The sequence below is a fragment of the Sapajus apella genome, unplaced genomic scaffold (genome assembly GCF_009761245.1).
Source record: "Sapajus apella isolate SASKATOON/1434 unplaced genomic scaffold, GSC_monkey_1.0 scaffold54, whole genome shotgun sequence".
Lineage (NCBI taxonomy): Eukaryota > Metazoa > Chordata > Mammalia > Primates > Cebidae > Sapajus > Sapajus apella.
In genome coordinates this window covers 10,472,427-10,496,385 of record NW_022436994.1, presented here as the reverse complement: position 1 = coordinate 10,496,385, position 23,959 = coordinate 10,472,427, and the positions used below count along the sequence as shown (strand labels likewise).

The window sequence follows — 23,959 nt, the reverse complement described above, 5'->3', positions numbered from 1 at the left end:
CTTGATAGGTGTACCTGAATGTGACGAAGAGAATCAATCCAAGCTGGAAATACGCTTCAGGATATTATTCAGGAAAACTTTCCCAACCTAGCAAGGCAGGACAATATTCAACTCCAGGTAATACAGAGAACACCACAAAAATATTCCTCAAGAAGACCAACCTCAAGGCACATAATCGCCAGATTCACCAGGGTTGAAATGAAAGAGAAAATACTGAGGGCAGCCAGAGAGAAAGGTCAGGCTACCCATAAAGAGAAGCCTATCAGACTCACAGCAGATCTCTCAGCAGAAACCCTACAAGCTAGAAGAGAGTGGGGGCCAATATTCAACATCCTTATAGAAAAGAACTTTCAACCCAGAATTTTACATCCAGCCAAACTAAGCTTCATAAGCGAAGGAAAAATAAAATCTTTTGTGAACAAGCAAGCACTCAGAGATTTCATCACCACCAGGCCTGCTTTACAAGAGCTTCTGAAAGAACCACTACACATAGAAAGGAACAACCAGTATCGGCCTTTCTAAAAAATACCAAAAAGTAAAGAGCATCAACATAATCAAGAATTTACATCAACTAATAGGCAAAACAGCCAGCTAACATTAAATGGCAGTATTAAACTCACATATATTATTATTAATTCTAAATTTAAATCCATTAAATCCCCAATCCAAAGACACAGACAGGCAAAAAAAGCCAAAACCCATCGGTATGCTGCATCCAGACCCATCTCATATGCAAGGATACACAAAGACTCAAAACAAAGGGATGGAGAAAGATTTACCAACCAAATGGAGAGGAAAAATAAATAAATAAAAAGCAGGAGTTGCTTTAAAGCAACAAAGATGAAAAGAAGCAAAGAAGGATATTACATAAGATAAAAGAATCAATGCAACAAGAAGAGCTAAAGATCCTAAATATATACGCACCCAATACAGGAATACCCAGATATATAAGACTTATAAAGAGACTTAGACTCCCACACAACAATAGTGGGAGACTTCAACATCAATATTAGACAGATCAATGAGACAGAAAATTAACAACGATATCTAGGATTTGAACTCAGGTCCGGAACAAGTAAACTTAATTAACATTTATAGAACTCTCCACTTTAAATACACAAAATATACACTCTTATCAGTACCACATCACAGCTATCTACAGGTTTCAATGAAATATTGGTTGGCTGCTTGTTTGTTATTTTCTCCCCTCATTTTTTTTTCACTTCTCTATTATTAAGCACAATTATAGGCATATCCATTTTTAGACTGCATTTTAACCCGGGCAATAAAGCAACACCCCTGCTCTCTCTCCCTCTTCCTCTTTCTCTTTCTTCCTCTCCTTCATTCTTTTTTTTTTTTCTTTCTTTCTTTTTTTTAAAAAAAAAAAAAAAAAAAGGAAAAATAAAAGGCAAAGCTTTAAGCTTATTCATTTTTGAGGTGCACAATCCCAAATTCAGGGAGGGGCTGGAAGCCAGAGTCCCACGGGGACGGAAGAAATACTTCAGCTCCAGAGTGGGACCACATCCAATTCATCCAACTTTACCTGCAATGGCCACAGCTGTCCGTCTCTCTGATGCTTTTATTTCTGGGGCTACTTCTCCCAAATCTGAATGCCTGAAACAATTTCAGAAGAAAATTATAATCAAAATAATGAAATACCACTTTCACCTATCAAACTGGCCGCATGTAAAATCTCTTGGAGAGCTTTTAAAAACTATAAACCCTGGGTTACACCCCAGATCCATGAAATCAGAATCTCTGGGAGCTGGTCCTGGGTATCACTGCTTTTAAAAGTACCCTCAATGATTCTGATGTGCAGCCACAGTTGAGAAACATTGGTCTAGAAAACCAGCACTCTCCAAAACTGCTGGCCAGAGCACAAATACAGCCATTCAGAAAGACAGAAAAATATACATACCCTTTGCCCAGTAATTCCACTTCTATCCTAAGGAAATAATTAAGATTTAGTTACAAAGATGTTGATGCCACCTTTATATATAATAGCGAAAAACTGATGCCTTTTAAAATCAAGGTGCAATAACCGAATTATGGTCTTATTCTGCAGCCGTTACAAAATATGCTATGGATTTCTTTTGTGGACAAAAAGATGTCGTATGAGATGTTATGGAAAGATGCTAATATGTTAATTAGTTGGGGAAAAGTCAGGCTACAGAAATGTATACACGGTATGATTACAATTTTATAAAACTGTATATATTTATCTATAGGTATATATTCAGAAATCTAGAAGGATGTTCACCTAAAGTTAACACTGGGTCTGGAAGGGGTGATCCTGAATTATTTTAAGTAGCTATCATAACTAACTGTAGTCTAATTAAGAATAAACTATTTTAGGCCCTTCGTGGTGGCTCACACCTGCAATCCCAACACTTTGGAAGTCCAAGGTGGGTGGATAACCTGAGGTCAGGAGCTCAAGACTAGCCTGGCCAACATGGTGAAACTCTGTCTCTACTAAAAATACAAAAATGAGCCAGGTGTGGTGGCAGGCAGCTGTAATCCTAGATACTTGGGAGGCTAAGGCAGGGGAATCACTTGAACCCGGGAGGCGAAGTTGCAGTGAGCTGAGATTGCACCACTGCACTCCAGCCTGGGTGACAAGAATGAAACTCCGTCTCCAAAAAAAAAACTTTAGATGTTTCATAGGAATGAGCAAATGAGTAAATGTATTGATTGTGCCAGGAGCCAGGGTGCTAACTAACCTTTGAAGAAAGGATGTACAAACACAGAATGGAGAGTTACAGCAGAACTTGCAGAGCGCAATGGAACTGGAGCCACTCATGAGAACTGTGATTTCTATATACATGCTATGTGCTTGCGTGTGTACGTATGTAGATGTAGGTCTTCATTCTAGACTATCTCTGTATGAGTGTATTTATGCATCTATTTCCTAACTGTCCACAAAAAGGGCCAAAAAGCAAAGACACTGTTGTGGCAATGGACATGCCCAGCACCCTTTAATACCTTCCACACTAAAAGAAACAAGGACTCCTTGGGGATCCTGAATGATGGCTGGGGCAAGGAAAGAACAGGAGGAGCCTGTGCATCTTATTTCGGAAAGTAAGGAAATGCTCGAAAACGTGATGGGCCCAGGAGCCAGCCTGAGGAACTCTCACTGGCCAAACCTTGGACAATGTGAGCACAAACATAAATACAGTAACTGATTTAAAACCATCGTAAACTAGTCGTTAGTGAGTTCACACAGATAATAAATATGTGGGAACAAAGAGAAGGCTCTCTTGCTCACATCAGAACATGATGCTGTAGTCAGAACGGTATCATTTGAGAGCAGGGTGCAGTGCTCGCACCTGTAATCCCAGCATTTTGGGAGGCTAAAACAGGAGGATCACTTAAGCCCAGGATTTCAAGACTAGCCTGGGCAAAATGGCAAAACCCTGTTTCAACAAAAAATAAAAAATTAGCTGGGTGTGGTGGCACACACCTGTAGTCCCAGCTACTTGGGAGGCTGCGGTGGGAGGACAGATTGTGCCCAGGAGGTTGAGGCTGCAGTGAGCTGAGATTACGCCACTGCATTCCAGCCTGGGTGACAGAGCAAGGCCCTGACTCAAAAAACATCATTTTGCAACCATCAAAGTCAAGGCTGGTTCAAGCAAGAACAAACATCAATGAATGTTCACTGTAAAGAAAATATTGAAGAACGACGTATTTGTCCAGTCTTAAAATGTCTCCTTACAGACTGCTTATTAGGTACCAGGGAGAAAAAAAAAAAATCCAATAATTCAACAATGGACAGCTTGGGTAACACTCTTTTTTTTTTCTTTTTTTTTTTGAGACGGAGTCTCACTCCGTTGCCAGGCGCCAGGCTGGAGTGCAGTGGCACAATCTCGGCTCACTGCAACCTCTGTCTCCCGGCTTCAAGCAATTCTCCTGCCTCAGCCTCCCGAGTAGCTGGGACTAGAGGCGTATACCATCATGCCCAGCTAATTTTTATATTTTTAGTAGAGACAGGGTTTCACCATGTTGGCCAGGATGGTCTCAATCTCTTGATCTCGTGATCTGCCCGCCTTGGCCTCCCAAAGTGCTGGGATTACAGGCCTGAGCCACTGCGCCTGGCCGTTTTTTTTGGTTTTTTTTTTTGAGATGGAGTCTCACTCTGTCACCCATGCTGGAGTAGAATGGCACAATCTTGGCTCACTACAACCTCCACCTCCCAGGTTCAAGCGACTCTCCTGCCCCAGCATCCTGAGTAGCTGGGATTAGAGGGGCACACCACCATGCCCAGATAATTTTTGTATTTTTAGTAGAGATGAGGTTTCACCATGTTGGCCAGTGGGGTCTCGAACTCCTGGCCTGAAGTGATTCACCTGTCTCGGCCTCCCAAAGTGCTGGGATTACAGGCATGAACCACCTCGCCCAGTCGCTTCTATTGTTTAATCAAGTCAATGAACTGCTTAAAGCACTTCATAGCCAGGTGCAGTGGCTCATACTTGTAATTCCAACACTTTGGGAGGCTAAGGCGGGTGGGTCCCTTGAGCCCAGGAGTTCAAGACCAGCCTGGGCTACATTGCAAAACCCCATCTCTACAAAAAATACCAATTTAAAAAAAAAAAAAAAAAAAAAAAGGCCAGGTGCATCAGCTCACACCTGTAATCCCAGCACTATGGGAGGCTAAGGCAGGAGGATCACTTGAGGCCAGGAGTTTGAGATCAGACTGGCCAACATGGGAAACCCAGTCTCTACTAAAAATATAAAAATCAGCTGAACATGGGCCAGGCACAGTGACTCACACCTGTAATCCCAGCACTTTGGGAGGTTGACATGGGTAGATCACAAGGTCAAGAGATCAAGAACATCCTGGCCAACATGGTGAAACCCTGTCTCTACTAAAAATACAAAAACTAGCTGGGCATGGTGGTACGCAGCTGTAGTCCCAGCTACTCAGGAAGCTGAGGCAGAAGAATCATTTGAACCCAGGAGGTGGAAGTGGCAGTGAGCCAAGATTGAGCCACTGCACTCCAGTCTGGCAACAGAACAAGACTCCTTCTCAAAAAAAAAAAAAAAAATTACCTGAATGAAGGGCTGGTGCCTATAGTCCCAGCTACTCAGGAGGCTAAGGCCGGAGAATCACTTGAACCCAGGAGGCGGAGACTGCAGTGAGCCAAGATTGCGCCACTGCACTCCAGCCTGGGCGACAGTGCGAGACTCCATCTCAAAAAGAAAATAATTAGCCATGAGTGGTAGCATATGCCTGTAGTCCCAGCTGCTTAGGAGTCAAAAATGGGAGAATCACCTGAGACTGGGAAGTCAAGGCTGCAGTGAGCCATGATCACACCACTGCACTCCAGCCTGAGATGCACAAATCATGAGTTGTGGGTCCAGTGCAACTCTCAAAACCCCTAGGTTACAACTGGAGTCAGAGTCAAGCCTTGCAGGAGAGGACACCATCATTATCTTACATCTGGGTGATGTTTTTAAATTTACAACTGTATTCTGCACTTATCTTTTAATACTTAGACTGAATTGTGTTCTCACAAAATTCATATATTGGACCCTAACTCCAATGTGACTGAATTTGGACATGGGGTCTCTAGGTAATGAAGGTTAAATGAGGTTGTCAGGGTGGGTCCCTAGTGTGGTGGGGATGGTGTTACTCCTCCCCTGCAGGCTCACAGAGGAAAGGCCATGTGAGAGCCCAGCAGCTGTCTGCACTCAGGGAAGCAGGCCTCACCAGACACAGAATCTGCCAGTTTCTTGGTCTGGGACCTCCAGCCTCCAAAACTGTGAGAAAATAAACTTCTGTTCTTCAAGCCCCCAGTTGGTGGTATTTTGTTATAAGACCCCAGCAGACTGGATGATACCCAAAACTATTCTGCAAAGTGAAAGCATGGCTCAGAGGGGTTGGGTCAAGGGATTTGCCTAACATCACCAAACCAGCACTCACAGAGCCAAACCCAAATATGAATCTTCTAGCTCATTATTTTTAAGGCTCAGACAGATTTTAGGTGACTTATAATTTATAGCCAGTAATTTCATTTCATTTTATTATAACATTTTTTTTGAGATGGAGTCTCACTCACTCCGTCACTCAGGCTGGAGTGCAGTGGTGTGGTCTTGGCTCACTGCAGCCTCCACCTCCCAGGGTCAAGCGATTCTCGTGCCTCAACCTCCAGAGTAGCTGGGACTATAGGCATGCGCCACCATGCCCAGCTGATTTTTGTATTTTCATTAGAGATGGGGTTTCACCATGTTAGCCAGGCTGGTCTCAAACTCCTAGCCTGAAGTGATTCACCTGCCTCAGCCTCCTGAAGTGCTGGGATTACAGGCAAGAGCCACTGTGCCCTACAGCCAGTAATTTTAAAAATTATAACACCAGCCAATCTGTCAACTCTGGCTCCAGCCCACTTCTACTACTGGCTGAGTTTCCTGTCTGTACAACAGGCAGAGCCGGACCAAGATGGCAGAGAACAGCACTTCCAATGGCCCTACACAGGGCAGGGAGCTCTCCGCAATGCAGTTTTTGAAAATTACTAATATCACTATATATTTTTTTCTGATTCCAAAAATAAGACACAGAAGAGTAAATATAAAATAAATACAATGAAAAATACAAAAGAGTATGATAAAAATGCTTTCCTGTCACGTTTGAAAATTATACCCTATGTTAATCTGTCCTCTCTTCCTCTTAATCTACTCCCACTGCTCTAGCCCATCCTGCTAACAGAAGAGTAGTGCATTCGCATGCTCCAATTTATTCCCTGATGATCAATGGCTGTTTAGTTTCATCTTCTCCTGGGCTCCACCCTGGCCCTTAATTACCATATTTACTATACACACCCTACTTCCCTATTAACTTATAATCATGACCCTTTCCCCATATCCTTCACAATGCTGAAAAACATTCTACTTTTGTTACTGGAAGCAATTTTTAAAATTCTCTTGGTATTCAGAATACAGTCAGAACACAGAAAACAGCCAAGGTCCTCGAGCCCCCAGTGTGTGGTATCAGACACTGTCTAGAGGCCACCTGCAGCAGCTGCTCACCTTCCCTCCTCCAGGCACTTCCCCACACACACATCTCTTCAGGGCAGGGGTGATCCACCCTCAGGGTCCAGGGTGTCCACAGCTCCTTCTCACTAAGTTAGCAAATGGACTGGCTGGTTTGTTGTCTGGCAGAGAGAATACGCCCCTGACCAACACCAGGGCAGACATGTCATAAATAGTATGTGGCTGAAGTCTACTTCCAGCAGGTTTGCTGATGGCCCATTGCTCATTCTAGAGGCATCTGTCTTGCTGACTGTCTGGTCACAGAAGACAGTGCAGAGTTAACTTTCGTTGTCTTCTCATTTTTCCTTTTTCATTTCCTTCTTTTATTTTTTTTTCCTAACTGCCCAACAGAATTATCTTAGGAGCTTTTCTGCTAAAACCTAGAGATTCTGATTTAGCCAACCTGGGTGTTCTGCACATAAGAAATTATCGGCTAGGGAAAGTCACACCTTTGTTTTTTTGTTGACCTACCTCAGAATCTGGCACTCCCTGGACAGTCCATCCATGCCCAGAATAGATAGGGCAAACCACCTGGGCAGAACCCAAGTTTTGTTCTAGATCAATCACTAATTTCTAGCAGCAAACCTGGTTCCTCTGCTGGGTGGTGCCCATAAAACAAGACGGCATAGGAAAACAATTCTGAACAAGGTTAGCACTAGACAAATACCAGTACAATTACTCACTGTATTATAATCAACAATATATTATTAAATGTGGAGTCTTAATTAGGGAAAAGGCGTCAGGCTGGTGGGACCAAGGAAAAGCAAAGAGAAAGCAGTTGAGCTGTAAATTCGCCTTTCTGCATGGTCCAGGACATATAATCCTCTTGTGTAAATAAGTCACAATCTTCCTGCGCCCAGCTATCAGACCTTCGCCTGATAGAAAAATGCAAATTAGCTCACTGCAACCTTGGCATTATCAGTACTGCATATAGCTCTCTCCAGAACACAGCACAAGTACCAGCCTTATAAAATCCACAGCAAGCCTTTGTCACCTCACAGTCAGCTCCTCTCTTGCTGACTTGCCCGCTGCTTTCTTGCAACATATTTGCATACTTGTGATTCTCCTGGCTCAGCCATCCAAGTAGCTGGGACTACAGCATGCACTACCACACCTGGCCACTTTTTGTATTTTTTTTTCCCCTGAGACAGAGTCTTGCTCTGTCTCCCAGGCTGGAGTGCAGTGGTGCAATCTCACTGCAACCTCCACCTCCTGGGTTCAAGTGATTCTCCTGCCTCAGCCTCCCGAGTAGCTGGGAATACAGGTGAGTGCCACCAGGCCCGGCTAATTTTTATATTTTTAGTAAAGACGAGGTTTCACCATGTTGGCCAGGCTGGTCTTCAACTCCTGACCTCGTGATCAGGCCTGCCTCGGCCTCCCAAGGGCTGGGATTACAGGTATGAGCCACCATATCCAGGCTACTTTTTGTAATTTTTTTTTTCACTTACATTTGGCTCTTTTTGTATTTTTTATAGAGACGAGGTTTTGTTAGATAGCCCAGGCTGGTCTCAAACTCCTGGGCTGATGCAATCTTCCTGCCTCGGCTTCCCAAAGCGCTGAGAATACAGGTGTGAGCCATTTCGCCCAGCCATTTTTTTTTTTTTTTTTTAAACTCACTGGTTTGTGGTACCTTTGACAGAGACCACAAGAAACTAATACAGTCTATGTGCGGCTTGACAGCTACACCAACTCCCACCTCTGTCTTCACATGGCTTCTCCCCTCTGTGTATCTGTCTCTCTGGGTCTCTTCTCTACTTCTTGTAAGAATATCAGTCTTATTATATGTGAACCCACCCTAATCCACTGTGAACTCATTTTAACCAATCACATATGATTTTTTAGAACCATATCCTATTTCCAAAAAAGGATCACAACCATGGGCACTGGGAGTTAGGATGTCAACATTCCTGCTGGGGGGACACAATTCAACACACGATAACATCTAAGCCAAAAATAGAGTGACTACATGTTTAGGAAAAATTAAAACTCCCTGAAGAAAAAAAGGAGAAATAAAGTCTTTCCCAGACAAGTAAAAACTGAGGGAATGCATCACCACTAGACTCAGCGTACAAGAAGTGTTTAAGGGAATGCTAAAAAGGAAACAAATGATATCTGCCACCATGAAAAAACATGAAAGTAAAACCAGGCATTCCAGCCTGGGCAAGTAAACGAGACCCCTATCTCTAAAAAAAGTAAAATAAAGCGAGGTATGACAGCTCACACCTATAATCCCAGCACTTTGGGAGGCCAATGCGGAGGATCCCTTCAGTCCAGGAGCTTGAGAGTGGCCTGGGCAACACAGCAAGATGTCGTCTCTCCAAAAATAATTTTTTTTTAAAAAAGCCAGATGTGGCCGGACGCGGTGGCTCAAGCCTGTAATCCCAGCACTTTGGGAGGCTGAGGCAGACAGATCATGAGGTCAGAAGTTCGAGACCAGACTGACCAACATGGTGAAACCCCATCTCTAAATTAAAAAAAAAAAAAAAAAAAAAGCCAGATGTGGTGGCAGGCAGGTACCTGTAGTCCCAGCTACTCAGGAGGCTGAGGTGAGAGGATCACCTGAGCCCTGGAAGGTTCAGTCTGCAGTGAGCCATGAGTGCACTGCTGCACTTGAGCCTAGGGGATACAGCATGATTCCGTCTCAAAGGAAAATATATATATATATATTTTCTAAAATAAAATAAAATTTTAAAAAGTTAGCTGGGCATGGTGACATGCACCTGTAGTCCCAGCTTCTCAGGAGGCTGAGGTGGGAGGACTGCTTGAGCCTGGGACATCCAGACTGCAGTAAGCTGTGACTGCACCATTGTGCTCCAACTACATGGATTAAAATGAGACCCAACTGTATTTTGCCTACAAGAAACTCACTACACCTATAAAGACACATACAGACTGAAAGTAAAAGGACAAAAAAGCCACGTGCTGTGGCTCATGCCTATAATCGCAGCACTTTGGGAGGCCGAGGCAGGCAGATCACTTGAGGTGAGGAGTTCAAGACCAGTCTGGCCAATGTGGTGAAACCTCATCTCTACTGAAAATACAAAACCTAGCCGGGTGTGGTGGCACATGCCTGTAATCTCTACTCGGGAGGCTGAGGCAGGAGAATCAATTGAATCTGGGAGCCAGAGGTTGCAATAAGCTGAGATCATGCCACTGCACTCCAGCCTGGGCAGCACACGGAGACTCCATCTCATACAAAAAGAAAAGAAAGTAAAGGGCCAAAAAAAAAAATTCAAATGGAAACCAAAAGTATGCAGGAGTAGCTATACTTCTTTACATGAAATAGATTTTACATGAAAAAACATAAAGACAAAGGAAGTCATTATATGATGTTAAGGGGATCAATTCAGCAAGAGGATATAACTATTGTAAATATATATGTATCTAATACTCTAGCACCCAGATATATAAAGCAAATATTAGAGCTAAAGAGAGAAATGCCAATGCAATAATAGTTGAAGAATTCAATACGTATTTTCAGCAGTGCAAATCATCTAGACAGAAAATCAACGAAGCAACATCAGACTTAACTGCATTATACACCAAACAGATCCTGACATTTACAGAGCATTTCATCCAAAAGCTGCAAAACATACACTCTTCTCATCAGCACATAGAACACCAATGTAGTGGTCACAAAACAAATCAACAAACTGCTTAAATTTTAATTTAATTATTTTTTTAAAGACACTCTCACTCTGTTGCCCAGGCTGAAGTGCAGTCGCACAATCTGAGCTCACTGCAACCTCCACGTGTGGGTTCAAGCAATCTTCCCACCTCAGCCTCCCGAGTAGCTGGGACTACAGGTGCATGCCACCATGCCCAGCTAATTTTTTATTTTTATATTTTGTAGAGATGGGATTTTGCTATGTTGCCCAGGCTCGTCTCAAACTCCTGGACTCAAGCAATCTACCTGTCTCAGTCTCCCAAAGTGCTGCGACTACAGGTGTGAGCCACTGTGCCTGGCCAACAAATTAAAAAAAAAAAAACAAAAAAAAACTTATCAAGTATCTTCTCAAATCATAAGGGAATAGAACTAGAAATCAATAATGAGAACTCCAGGGCTGGGCTTGGTGGTTCATGCCTGTAATTGCAGCACTTTGGAAGGCTGGGGCAGAAGGACTGCTTGAGCCTCGGAGTTTGAGAACAAGCCTAGGCAACAGAAGGCGACTTCATCTCTACAAAAAATTGGAAAAATCAGCCAGCCATGGTGGCTAACACTGTGGTCCCAGCTACTCAAGAGGCTGAGGTGGGAAAATTGCTTGACGCCGGGAGGTAGAGGTTGAATAAGCTGTGATCATACCACTGTACTCCAGCCTGGGTGACAAAGCAAGACTCGGTCTCAAATTTAAACATCAACAACAACAAAAAAACATAGAAAAAAAAGGAACTATGTCAAACTAAAACGCGTCTGCACAGCAAAGCAAACAGCTAACAGAGTGAACAGACAGCCTGTAGAATGAGAGAAAATATTTGCACATTATTCACCCAATAACGACTGATATCTAGAGTATACAAGGAACTCAAATAACTCAACAGCAAAAAAATAATAATCTGATTAAAAAGTGGGCGCCGGGCACAGCGGCTCACACCTGTAATCCTAGCACTTTGGGAGGCCGAGGTGGGTGGATCACCTGAGGTCAGGAGATCAAGACCAGCCTGGCCATCATGTGAAACCCCATCTTTAGAACAAAACAAAACAAAAACAGTAAAAAATAAAAAGTGGGCAAAGGATCAAACAGGCATTTCTCAAAGAAATACATATAGCCAAGAAATACATGAAAAAATGCTCAACATCCCTAATCATCAAGGAAATGCAAATCAAAATGATAAACAAAATGATATGATATCCCAGTTAGAGTAGCTATTATCAAAAAACCAGGCCAGGTGCAGTCGGTCACACCTCTAATCTCAGTACTTTGGGACGTCAAGGCGGGTGGATTGCTTGAGGCCAGGAGTTCAAGACCAGCCTGGCCAACATGGCAAAACCCTGTCTCTACTAAAAATATAAAAATTAGCCAGGCATGGTGGCACACGCCTGTAGTTCCAGCTACTCAGGACGCTGCATGAGAATCAATTGAACCCAGGAGGCAGAGGTTGGAGTGAGCTGAGATCACTGTGCTCCAGCCTGGATGGCAGGGCAAGACTCTGTCTCAAAAAGAAAGCAAAACCAAAAAAACCACCCAATGCTGGTGAGGATGTGGAGTAAAGGAAACTCTCATACACTGTGGGAGTGCAAGTTAGTACAACCTTTATGGAAAACCTTAATGGAGGTTTCTCAAAAACTAAAAATAAAACTAGCATTGGATTCAGCAATCCCACTACTATTTGTCCAAAGAAAAGCAAATCTGCATGCCAAAGGAATACCTGCACCCATGTTTAATATGGTACTGTTCAAAATAGCCAAGATAGGGAATCAGCGTAACTGTTTAGCAACACACAAACTGAAAAAGAACATATGGTATACATGCACAGGAATACTATTCAGCCATAAAAAAAGAATGAAATCATATCCTGTGTGGCAACACGGATGAACCTGGAGAACCTTATGTTAAATGAAGTCAGTCAGGAACAAAAACACAAATATTGCATGTTCTCATTCATATGTGGGAGCTAAGAAAAACACTGAGTGAATGGAAGTACAGAGTACAATTGTGGTTATTAGAGACTGGAATGCATGGGAGAAGAGAGGACAGGGAGAGGTTGGTTAAGATACAAAATTACAGCTAGATAGGAGGAATGAGTTCTGGTGCTCTGCAATACTATAGGGTGAATATGGTTAACTACAATTTATTACATATTATAGTGTCAAAAAGCTAGAAGACAGAAAGGTTAGTACTGTGTAAGTTTTCCCATGCGGTGGAAAATAGGGCTTTAAAACACAGCCCCAATACTCCAAGAGCTTATACTACCATTAGGTTGGAGAGATCGGGGAACGGTCACTGCACAAACACTAAACAAACAAAAAACACTACAAACACACATATGCTAATCTGTAAAACGAGGCTGACCATCCCTGATGTGCATACCTCAGATGTGCTACAAGGATCCAAAGAGATTTACATACATCTTAAGCAAATTTCTCTTGGATTTATCCATATATTTACTGTGGATTTATTATTATTTATTATTTATTGTAGATTTATCCACACATTCATTGCTAGGAAACTTTCTAGGAATTTAGGATACATTAATGGAGGACACAAAGGTTCTACTCTTGGATTACAATTCAACAAGGCAAGGGGATATTGGTAATTGACAATATCCCCTATATTTAAGAAATATAGGACTTGTAGTCTCAGCTATTGGCGAGGCTGAGACAGGAGAATCACTTGAGCCCAGGAGGTTAAGGCTGCAGTGAGCCATGATCCTGTTACTGCACTCCAACCTAGGCAACAGAGTGAGACTGTCTCAAAAGAAACAAACAAATAATTTTTTTAAAGGCTATGCTAGAAGATGTTAAGTGCTACAGAGAAAACAAGGCATAGGCCAAGGTCAGGTGTGCTGAGAATCGGGGTGGGAAGGGCAGAGCAGCTTGGCTGGAGAAAGGGCTGTGTTAGTTACTGGTTTGGGAGGAGGTGAAGGCAGGAGCTATATGACCACCAGGGGATGAGGACTGCAGGAATAGCCAGGGCAAAGGCCCTAACATACCCAGGGACCAACGGGGAGGCCTGAGTGACTTCAGCAAGAGAGTGAACAATGAGTAGGAAGTGGCAGCAGGAGAAGCTAGAGAAGACTCAACTTTATAGGCCATAAAAGACTATGGCTTTGGGGAGGAAGAGGAGGAGGAAAAAATAAAAATAAAAAAGATTTTTAAAGAAAAGCTTATTCTAGAGGATGCGGTAGCCATGGAAGGGCCCTAGGTGCAGGGTGACAGACCTGTCTAGGCTGCCAGGCTGAGAATGACAAGAGTTAACCTATGCTCAATTATCCAGCCTTATATTCAGGAAGACAACAATGAAGGCTCAGACCTGGGCAGTAGCACCAGCAGCAATAGCATGTGGCTGGACTCTCAAAAAGCATCTGTGAAGGACTGCAACAGACTGGACAATATGTCTACAGACACGAGCCAAAATAAGTTCAAATTTTCCAGGTTCAATCAGTTGTTCCTTTCTCAGATAGGGAGGTCTGTGGGTAAAGCAAGACTTGAGGGGATCGTGAGCAAATTGGCACTGACAGGCTGGCCGAAGACCCCTACCCTTGGATATGCTAAGCACTGAGCTGGAAGCGGTTTGGAGAGCTAAAAAAGGTAATCGTTCACCATGTACAGGTGACACCACCGTCGGCAACTTCCCTACAGACACACGCTCTGCCACCTCCACCTGACACCACAGTGCACTCCCAACAAAGACAGAATCAACTTGCATTTTCTCCGTAATGCAAAGAAACGATGGTGCAGGCAGACCTGGAAAAAAACAAGAGATCAACCTGAAAACTATCATAAACAATGAAAGAATGCAGTAAGCCAGGGCATATAAAGTTAAAATAAATAACTGCCTTCCTATTATACAAATAGGTTAAAAACGTGGAAGGAGACCTCCCATTTACAGTAGCAACAAGAAAAATAATACATGTTATAAATGTGCAACACCTATATGAGAAGAATTTTGACTCCAAATAAGACTTGAACTGAAAAGGGCTGGGCACAGTGGCTCATGCCTATAAACCCAGGACTCTGGGAGGCCAAGGTAAGAGTTATCCCTTGAGGTTAGGGGTTCCAAAGCCAGGAGTTCAAGACCAGCCTGGGCAACACAGTGAAACCCTGACTCAACAGAAAATTTAAAAATTAACTGGGTCTGGCGGCATGTGCCTTAAGTCCCAGTTATTTAGGAGGCTGAGGAGAATTGCTCGAGCCCAGGAGTTTGAGGCTGCAGTACACTGTAGCCTGGGTGACAGAGCAAGAAGACTCTGTCTCAAAAAAATAAAAATTAAAAAAAAATTTTTTTTTAATTTAAAAGAAATCTGTTTCTGGATTTTCAGAGGAAAGAGTTTAAAAAAAAAGAAAAGAAAAACATAGGCCAGGCATGGTGGCTCATGCCTGTAATCCTAGCCCTTGGGAGGCTGAAGCAGGCAGATCACCTGAAGTCAGGAGTTTGAGACGAGCCTGGCCAACATGGTGAAACCCTAGCTCTACTAAAAATACAAAAATTAGCCAGGCATGGGGCGTGGTGGCAGGTGCCTGTAATCCCAGCTACTCAGGAGGCTGAGGCAGGAAAACCACTTGAACCTGGGAGGTGGAGGTTGCAGTGAGCTGAGATCACGCCACTGCACTTCAGCCTGAGCAACACAGTGAGAGTGAGACTCTGTCTCCAAAATATATATATATGATAATGAAAAGGTGTATTCTGTCTCAGAAAGGCTGAATTTTTTTTTTTAGAGATGAGATCTCTATGTTGTCCAGGCCCATCTAAAATCCTGGGCTCATGTGATCCATCTGCCACAGTCCCCCAAAATGCCAGGATTATAAGCATAAGCTACAATGCCTGGCCTTTATTCTAATTTTAAAAGTCAACTCTCTCCAAATTAACACATAAGTAAATTTAGGTTCAAAACCAGTTGATTCTGTGAAAAAATATTTATAAAATAACAATCAGGAAATTTTTGAAAAAGAACAGTGAAGGACAAAACTTCCCACATAACAGAACATAATAATTTAATAATTTAATAGTCTACAATAATTTAAGGTTGTTCATGAATACACAGAGAAATCAGTAAAAGGAGATCCCAGAAATAGGCCCAAATGCAGTCAAAAATTTCATCAATGATCTAGGTGGCATTGAATGTCTAGAACTTATTCGATCATGAAAACCAGGAAAAAAAATTAAGATAGGTCCTTACCACTTCTTTCGCCCAAATGACTTACCAACTGGATCTAAGATTAAGTTTTTTAGTGTCCTAAAAGAAAGTATTACAGACTTAAAAAATTTGCACCATGAGCATATATTACTTAAAATAAAGCAACTAACAATTTATAAAAAGTCACAATGGGCTAAGTGTGGTGGCCCAAACCTAAAATCTCAGCACTTTGGGAGGCTGAGATGGGAGGATTGCTTGAGCCCAGGAGTTCAAGAACAGCCTGGGCAACAAAGTAAGATCCTCTCTCTACAAAAAAAATTTCTTAAAATTCACAATAGCCAGGTGTGGTGGCATGCACCTGTAGTCTCAGCTACTCAGGAGGCTGAGGCAGGAGGACTACTTGAGCCCAGGAGGTTGAGGCTGCAGTGAGCCATGTTGGTGCCATTGCACTCCAGCCTGGGGGAGTGAGCAAAACCCTGTCTCAAAAAGAAAAAAAGAAAAAGTTGGCTAGGTGCAGTGGCTTAAGCCTATAATTCCAGTACTTTGGGAGGCCGAGGTAGGCAGATCACTTGAGGTCAGGGGTTCAAGACCAACCTGGGCAACATGGTGAAACCCTGTCTCTACTAAAAATACAAAATTAGCCAGGGGTGATGGCGCATGCTGGTAATCCCAGCTACTCAGAAGGCTGAGGGAGGAGAACCACTTGAACCTGGAGGCGGAGGTTGCAGTGAGCCGGGATCACGCCACTGCACTCTAGCCTAGGCCACAGAGTGAGATCCTGCCTCAAAAAAAAAAAGAAAAAGAAAAAGTGACAATTCAACAAATTTAAAACAGAACCACCATGTCTGACCTAAAGTGAGAAGGATGCTCCTAGCATACAGGTAGGTCCCTTTTTTTTTTTAAAGACAGGAAGACAGGGTCTCACTGTGTTGCCCAGGCTTGAATGCAGTGGTACGATCATGGCTCACTGCTGCCTCAAACTCCTGGGCTCATGCCATCCTCTGCCTCAGCCTCCCAAACTGCTGGGATTTTAGGCATGAGCCACTGTGTCGGCATTGGATACTTTAAAAAAAGAGCTCTTCTAAGTTATTCCATTTTCAGGCATTTTTTTGTTAAGCCATAATTGAAGGTATTGTCCGCTCTGTCAACACAGCTTCTTACCCATGTGAGCCATGTGAGCCTATCCTTACTTCAGCTTTATCAAAATGTTCTGGAAGATGCTACACGTGCTCTGTGATCACAACAAAAACTACAGAATCCAACACTTTCATTTGTGCCTCAGCAACGAAATTTAAACCAACTGTAATAATCCTGAATTGGGCCATTTTGCATTTTATCTTAAACTGCCTAGCCGAGCCTAGAAGCCCGCTTCTGTATAATAGGAATAACAGTACTTATTGAACAGGTTGCTGTGAAGATTGAATAACTTAATATATGCAACAGCATTTAGAATAGGGTCTGACAAGGCCGGGCGCGGTGGCTCAAGCCTGTAATCCCAGCACTTTGGGAGGCCGAGGTGGGTGGATCACGAGGTCAAGAGATCGAGACCATCCTGGTCAACATGGTGAAACCCCGTCTCTACTAAAAAACATACAAAAAATTAGCTGGGCATGGTGGCGTGTGCCTGTAATCCCAGCGACTCAGGAGGCTGGGGCAGGAGAATTGCCTGAACCCGGGAGGCGGAGGTTGCGGTGAGCCGAGATCGCGCCATTGCACTCCAGCCTGGGTAACAAGAGCAAAACTCCGGCCCCAAAAAAAAAAAAAAAAAAAAGAATAGGGCCTGACAGCACACTTGTTGGAAGTGGGCAGGATCTAAATTTAAAAGAACATTCTCTAGGACTGCAAAGTCCCTGCTACTCATGTTTCTAGGTGAGAGCCCTCCCCTGAGCTGGGGTGGGTGTGCTCTTGGGTCCATCCCCATGGAGAGGTCAACTGCATGGCTGTTGCATCCCATGAAGTACTGGTGCACTCTGCCACCTATGGGCAGGTGAGTGAAGTCTGGAGAGCTGCCCTGAAGAACCAGCGACACTGACATTTTTGACCCCTGCTATAGTTCTCCCATATGTCCAGTGTGGGGAACCCTCTGGGTGGCTGCTGGCTTGTTCGGCAATCCCACGTTCGTGGGCAGAGAGCCAACACAAAGTCTCAGTCCTGCTGGCAAATCTATGTCCCTTCTGCAGAAGTCACAGCAGCTACTAAGCAAGATAAGGGTTCGCTAGACTTCTCCCAAGAGCAAAGATACATCTTGTTTGAATTCTTAATGATTAATTCTCAAAGTGTGGTTTACAGGGCCCCCTTCCTTTCCTTCCCACACCGTGGCGAGAGGACCCATCTTTCACCCAGCGTAGAGGGCCTATGAGCTCTGTGGCTGTGGCCTGGCCCATTCGGACCAGGATGGATCGCCAGTGGGAATGCTAAGCCCTTCCCTTCCCACAAAATGACAATGGTGACAGAGAATCTTCCTGGACAGCGAAGGCAAAAGGTAAAAAGTAAAGGTACTTTTGACGGCCAATGGATGTTAATGGGGGTGCCTTCAGCTACCAAGATAGATGATTCCTTGACAATTCCCAGGGGACGAGATGTTCCTGAGAGGCATAACCAGGAGGGTGGATGAGGTCTCCAGCTGAATGTGTAAAGGAACAGTGGGCTGGGGGAAGGACCTGAGGAGATCGCAGGGGAGGAGGGAGGAGGGGCGGAGAGGAAAGAAGAGGAGTGAAGAGGAGAAACGGAGAAGGAAGACAGCAAAGAAGGAAGAGAAAATGGAGGAGAAAAGGGATGGGGGAGGGGAAGAGGGAGGAGAGGATGGCTGAGAGGGAGGAGGAGGGGGAAGAGGAGGGGCAGGAAAAGGCCAAGGTCCATGTGCCCTCCCTCCTCAGGCAAGGAATCGGTCCAGGGAGGAACCACTGGCCTAGGGTTTGCTGTCCAGTGACGGCTTCTCCTCTACCCCAATTAGCCACACATTCCTGGGTTTCAGTCACTGTCACCTCATCCACTACCTTGAGTCCCACCTCTATATAGCCAAGCATTCTCCATAGCCCCACTCAGAACCCACAGATCCTCCCACCCATTCTCTGCCCAAGTTCCTCCCTTCTAGGGCAGATCTCACTCCATTTCTCCTGGCCAGACAGGGACCATATTTTCTGAAATAAAGAGCTGAGGAGTGGGAGTTTACTTATGGAGATCAACTGTTACTCACTTGCTGCTACCAACTGAATCAAAGAAACAAACTGAGTATTTCTAAGGGAATATAGGGGTCAGGGATGAAGTTTCTATCTCTAAAGACCAGATAAGGCTGGGCGATTTGGCTCATGCCTGTAATCTTAGCACTTTGGGAGGCAGAAGCAGGAGAACAGCTTGAACCTGGGAGGCGGAGGTTGTATTACGCTGAGATCGTGGCACTGCACTCCAGGCTGGGAGACGGTGAGACTCCATCTCAAAAAAAAAAAAAAAAAGGTAAACAAAGATGCCATTAGCATCCTATTTCTTGACTTAATTATTCCATCAGACAGGCCAAACTTTTCATGTATGATGTCATCATGTGTTGGGAGGTATAGAGAATCCTCAAAATCTGACGGTGGCGGGGAAGGTGGTAAACCATTTAAGAGGATCATTTGGCAGCATCAAGTTAAAACAGGCAGGAAAGACAAAAAAACAACAGGCAAGCCCTCTGCTCATGTAGTCCAAGTCTTCGAATATACTCTACATATCCAGAGACACAGATGGGCAGCATTATCTTAGAGAAAATCGGGAACATCCTTAACTGAATAATCTAACCATGCCATGGAATATTATATATCTGTCAAAATGTAGGTAGACTGGGAACGGTGTAATGTGCTTATAATTCCAGCAATTTGGGAGGCCAAGACAGGAGGATGGCTTGAGCCCAGAAGTTCAAGATCAACCTAGACAACATAGTGAGATCCTCATCACTATTAGATCAAACTAGGCAATATAGTGAGACCCTCATCACTATTTAAAAAAAAAAAAAAAGAGTGAGAGAAAATGCAGGTAAAACAAACAAACAAAAAAATGTATATGGATCTGTTCCTTGTTCCGGCATGGAAAGAATTTCAAGCCATATTGTTGGGCAAATAAAGCAAGCTGCAGAACAGTATGATAGCATTTACGTAAAAACAGAGCAAGGAACAAACTTAGTATGCAAATGCAAGGAAAACATCTGTCAGGGCACCCACCAAACTCAGATGGGAGGGAGGAGGGACACTAGTTGTTTCTATAAAGCTGTCTCTCTGATAAGAATAAGTGACTATTTAAAATTTTTTTTATTTATTTTGTCTGGTGGCCAGGAAAATTAAAAAAAAAAGATTTTAAGATCGGTGGTCTATGAAAAGCCTATTACACTTGATCTTTATTTTGTGTTTTTCAAATTATCCATCAGTAACAACTTGAAAAATATAGACTTTGCATAGGCAACCCAGGTTAAAGAAACGGGAGGAGCTGTATGTAGTGTTGCTGGAAATGAAAATCTGGAAATTCAGGATGTATAGTTGTAACATTGTTATGGATAAGAGCCCCTTTGAAAATCTGTTGAAAGCTACAGACCTTGCTCCCAGGAAAATTACACAGGACTCCCAATGCTGCATACAATTTCAGAGAACAAAGGGACCCCCCAGAAGCCCATCCATGAATCATGGAGCCTAGGTTAAAAACCTCTGATTCAGACAACAGTTGCCACTAAAACAGATGTGACCATGCAGAGAACGTGTGTTGGGGCTACTAGCAGAGATGGATTACAGAGCCCAAGGAAACCCCAACGGTGAAAGAGCAGGCAAAGGAGTTAACAGACAAGAAAGACCTAGGCAGCTGTGAGACAGCCAGGCAAGGGGCAGAGACAAGAGATGGGCTGTTGAGTGAGGCCAGTTCAAGAGAGGGCAGATGGTAGCATGAGCTGCTCCATGTCTTGTGCCCTCTCTGCCACCTCTATACTGCTGTAACGTGGATTCTCTGAGAGCTCCACCAGTGCAAATCATGCCATTTACCTTCAGCAAGTGGTGGGCAGTGAGTCCACAAAGGGGGTCAGGTCCCATGGCCTGGTCCCAGTCTCATCCTATGGACTTGTCTCCACTTTGCTCTAAACACACTGGGCCGTGGGCGGGGCATTTCTCAAATATTTAGCACAATGCCTGACACATTCATAAGGTCCTCAAAAATGGTCAGCATTTCTTCTTTCCTTCCCAATTCATGGAGACTGTCACTTAGTAAAAACATCAATTTGGAGATTCCTCTATGACTCACCCAGGCCGGATCATCCCTCCCGTCCCATCCCTGCCCTATACCTCTGGACTCGTACACCTAGTGCAGTAGCTTTAATGTTTGCAGGCTGGCTGACTGAGACAGCCCTCAGGGTCTCAGGAAGCACTGTCTTCCTAGCTAGACTCTGATCTACCAGGGAAGCCTGTCGTAGTGGACACGTAGGAGCTATGTCTGACAATGTACATAATATGCATAGTTTTCCCCACCAAATGAAATAAAGCACCAGTCATGTGTCACTTAACAATAGGGATACATTTTGAGAAATGAGTGGTTTGGCAGTTTGGTCCTTGTGTGAACATCATAGGGCAAACTTACACAAACCTACATGACAGGGCGAACTATGCACCCAGGCTATATATGGTACATACAGCCTGTTGCTCTTTGGCTGCAAACTTGTACAGCATGTTACAGTATGAATAGGCAACTAACACAATGATAAGTATTTGTGCATGGGACCACTGTATCATGCAGTCCTCCATTGTCATTATGTGGTGCATGACTTGTATACTAAAGGTTTTGAGACCTCAGCTTTTGCAATGGATACCCCTCAGAAAATTACAGATTACAAACTGTAGATTCATGGGGGTCACACAAATAATTAGAACCGCAAATATCAAACATCACCAACTACAGGGATACAGCATAAGCCCTATTGGCTCACAGAAATACCAGTGCAGCATGAAGTCCAGCTCTGACCCACGTCTACAAAGCAGTGTACTTGGGCACCCAATGCACCACGATTTTTTTTTTTAAAAAGCTTCATTCAGGGCAGTCCCACACAGGTTCAGCCACCCTCATGTCGCCTCCAGGAGGCTCTACCTCACCCTTTCCTGACAAGTGGGAAAGGAATGCTGCAGGACCTTGAACCCCTAGGTCAATCAGCCTGGCCTTCCCAGGGATGGTTCCCTGCTTACTCTATTTATGAGCTCAAAGTGCTGGGTGCTCAGCTGGCAATGAAAAGTCCTGGTACCGGAAATGACCACTGCCCCAAAACCTAGAAAGACAGCAGGCAAGATTCAAATTCAGCTTGCTTCATTCAGGTCTACTGTAGTGAGCCAAAACACCCCAGGGCATGGCTCATGCCTCCTCTAGAGGAGGCACAATGTCCACGATCCCCGCCACACAGCACCATGTCCCCCCTCCCCCGTTCCGGCCCCTCAACACACACCTGTAAAGCTCTTTGGGAACTGTAAAGATGCACTCTGAATGCTAGCACAGCCACTAGGTCCAAGACCCTCTGAATGATGGGTAACAGTCAAAGAAGAATTTTAACAACTAAAGCGATGACCTTGAGCCTAATTTCCTTCTCTGTAAAACGAACATGTTGGGCTGTCATTCCCAGATTTCAGCACTAGTAAAATTACTAAAACAAAAAGATAATAATGAATTACTGAGGTTTTAGTTTGCCAAGTGAAAATTTTTTTTTCCAAAAATTACAAACTATGTGTGTCACCATCATTTCCTAAAAGGAACAACATTTTAAACCAAAAAAGTTGAAAAGAGGTAATATCAGAATAAGCGCAGGCACCCCAAGGCAAGCCGGTAGGCAACGGCCCAGACCAAGGAGATCCCGGAGTGGCTCTCGGGCTCTCAGCAAAGGGTCTGCATCTGCCCCAATACTGACATTCTGGGTACGTCTCAACGACGCGGCAAACAAGCGTCCACTCCTAACGCGAGCAAGTTTAAAACCCAGGAACAGAGATGCCAGGCGCCGGAGTGAAGCCTTTCCAGGCCTCCGCGGGTTGCCCCGGGCCGCGGCAAGGACCCGCACCCTGGTTCCCCAGCCGCTCGCCGGGCCCTCGCTCCCGCTGCCCCCCGGCGCCTCCGGGCCTCTTGTCCTCCCTGGATCCCCTAGACCCGCGTACTCCGACCCCCGCACCCCGGGGGGCCGCTGTCCTCGGCCGGGGCCCCCGCCTGCCCCCCACGCCCGCCCGGCCGCGTCCGCCCAAGGTCGGCTCGAACGGGCCGTGGGCCCAGAGGGCCTGGCGGGCGGGGGCGCCCCTGGCCGGGTCCAGGCCGCGTCCGAGACCAGAGCCGGCAGGCCGGAGCCGCTCCAGGTCCCGCTCCCGTTCCTGCCGGCAGCCGCAGGGGCGCGGGGCCTGCGAGACGGCACTCACCCGGGCGACGCCATGAGCACAGCGAGGTCTCCGCTCCCGCCTCCTCCGCTTCCTCCGCGCGGCCGCGGCTCGGCGCCGGGGAGGGGCCTGGCCCGCCGGCCGCCCGCCCGCTCCGGAACGCGCTCCAGGGATGGAGGTGGGGTGTGGTGGGCCCGGGGTCCCCTCGGAGCAGCCCGGGGGTGGCCGGGGCGGGGTGGGGGCGGGGCGGCCCAGGTCCGCCCGCAGCCCGGAGCCCGCCCAACGCCCACCTGCCCAGGTGCCCGGAGGCCGGAACTCGCCGGGCGGTGCCAAAGCTGCAGGATAACCTGCCCTCGGGCCGCAAAACAGCCCCAGGGCCTTACTGAAGTCCACACCTCTCTGTGATTGGAGTTTAATTTCTGTAAGACAAGCCTTTTCTTTAGCCCTGAAGCGTAAGGCGTTATTATTAAGCAAAACAATAACTTTCCTTCTTCTTACTTGCAGTGTTGTGTTGGACAGTTGCTGGCCTCTCTGAGACTGTACTTACTGTAAAATATGTGTAAAGTGGCATTGTGAAGCTCTAAGCAATGCAAAGCAATTTTATTATTCTTTACATTGTGTTACTAAGTAAAAATTATAAGTCTGCAGTTCCTCCAGTGAGGCTTCACAGCTTCTGCTACGGGTTATGAGTCCTTAGGCAGGTAGATTTTTGAGCTTCAGTTCTCTCTGCAAAATGATCTAAGTGAAAATGCTTAATAAAAAGCTCTGGACAATGTAAATCATTGTTGATAGCA

The 23,959-nt window shown here is 44.9% G+C and overlaps 1 protein-coding gene across 3 annotated transcripts in view; it reads right to left on the bottom strand.

Annotated features, from left to right (window-relative positions):
* The window catches only part of URGCP (upregulator of cell proliferation), a 35,849-nt gene extending 12,134 nt beyond the window's left edge, over positions 1 to 23,715 (bottom strand). The window contains exons 1-3 of one of the 3 annotated variants that reach the window (XM_032244400.1): positions 23,208 to 23,715; positions 1,919 to 1,945; positions 1,544 to 1,614 (exon numbers count right to left, since the gene is read on the bottom strand). In XM_032244400.1, the coding sequence (XP_032100291.1) occupies positions 1,544 to 1,614; positions 1,919 to 1,945; positions 23,208 to 23,221 (112 nt within the window). In that variant the 5' untranslated portion in view covers positions 23,222 to 23,715. The remainder of the gene's footprint in view (positions 1 to 1,543; positions 1,615 to 1,918; positions 1,946 to 23,207) is intronic. The other 2 variants (XM_032244402.1, XM_032244401.1) reach the window with 2 other exon arrangements.
* Between the last annotated feature and the right edge of the window lie 244 nt (positions 23,716 to 23,959).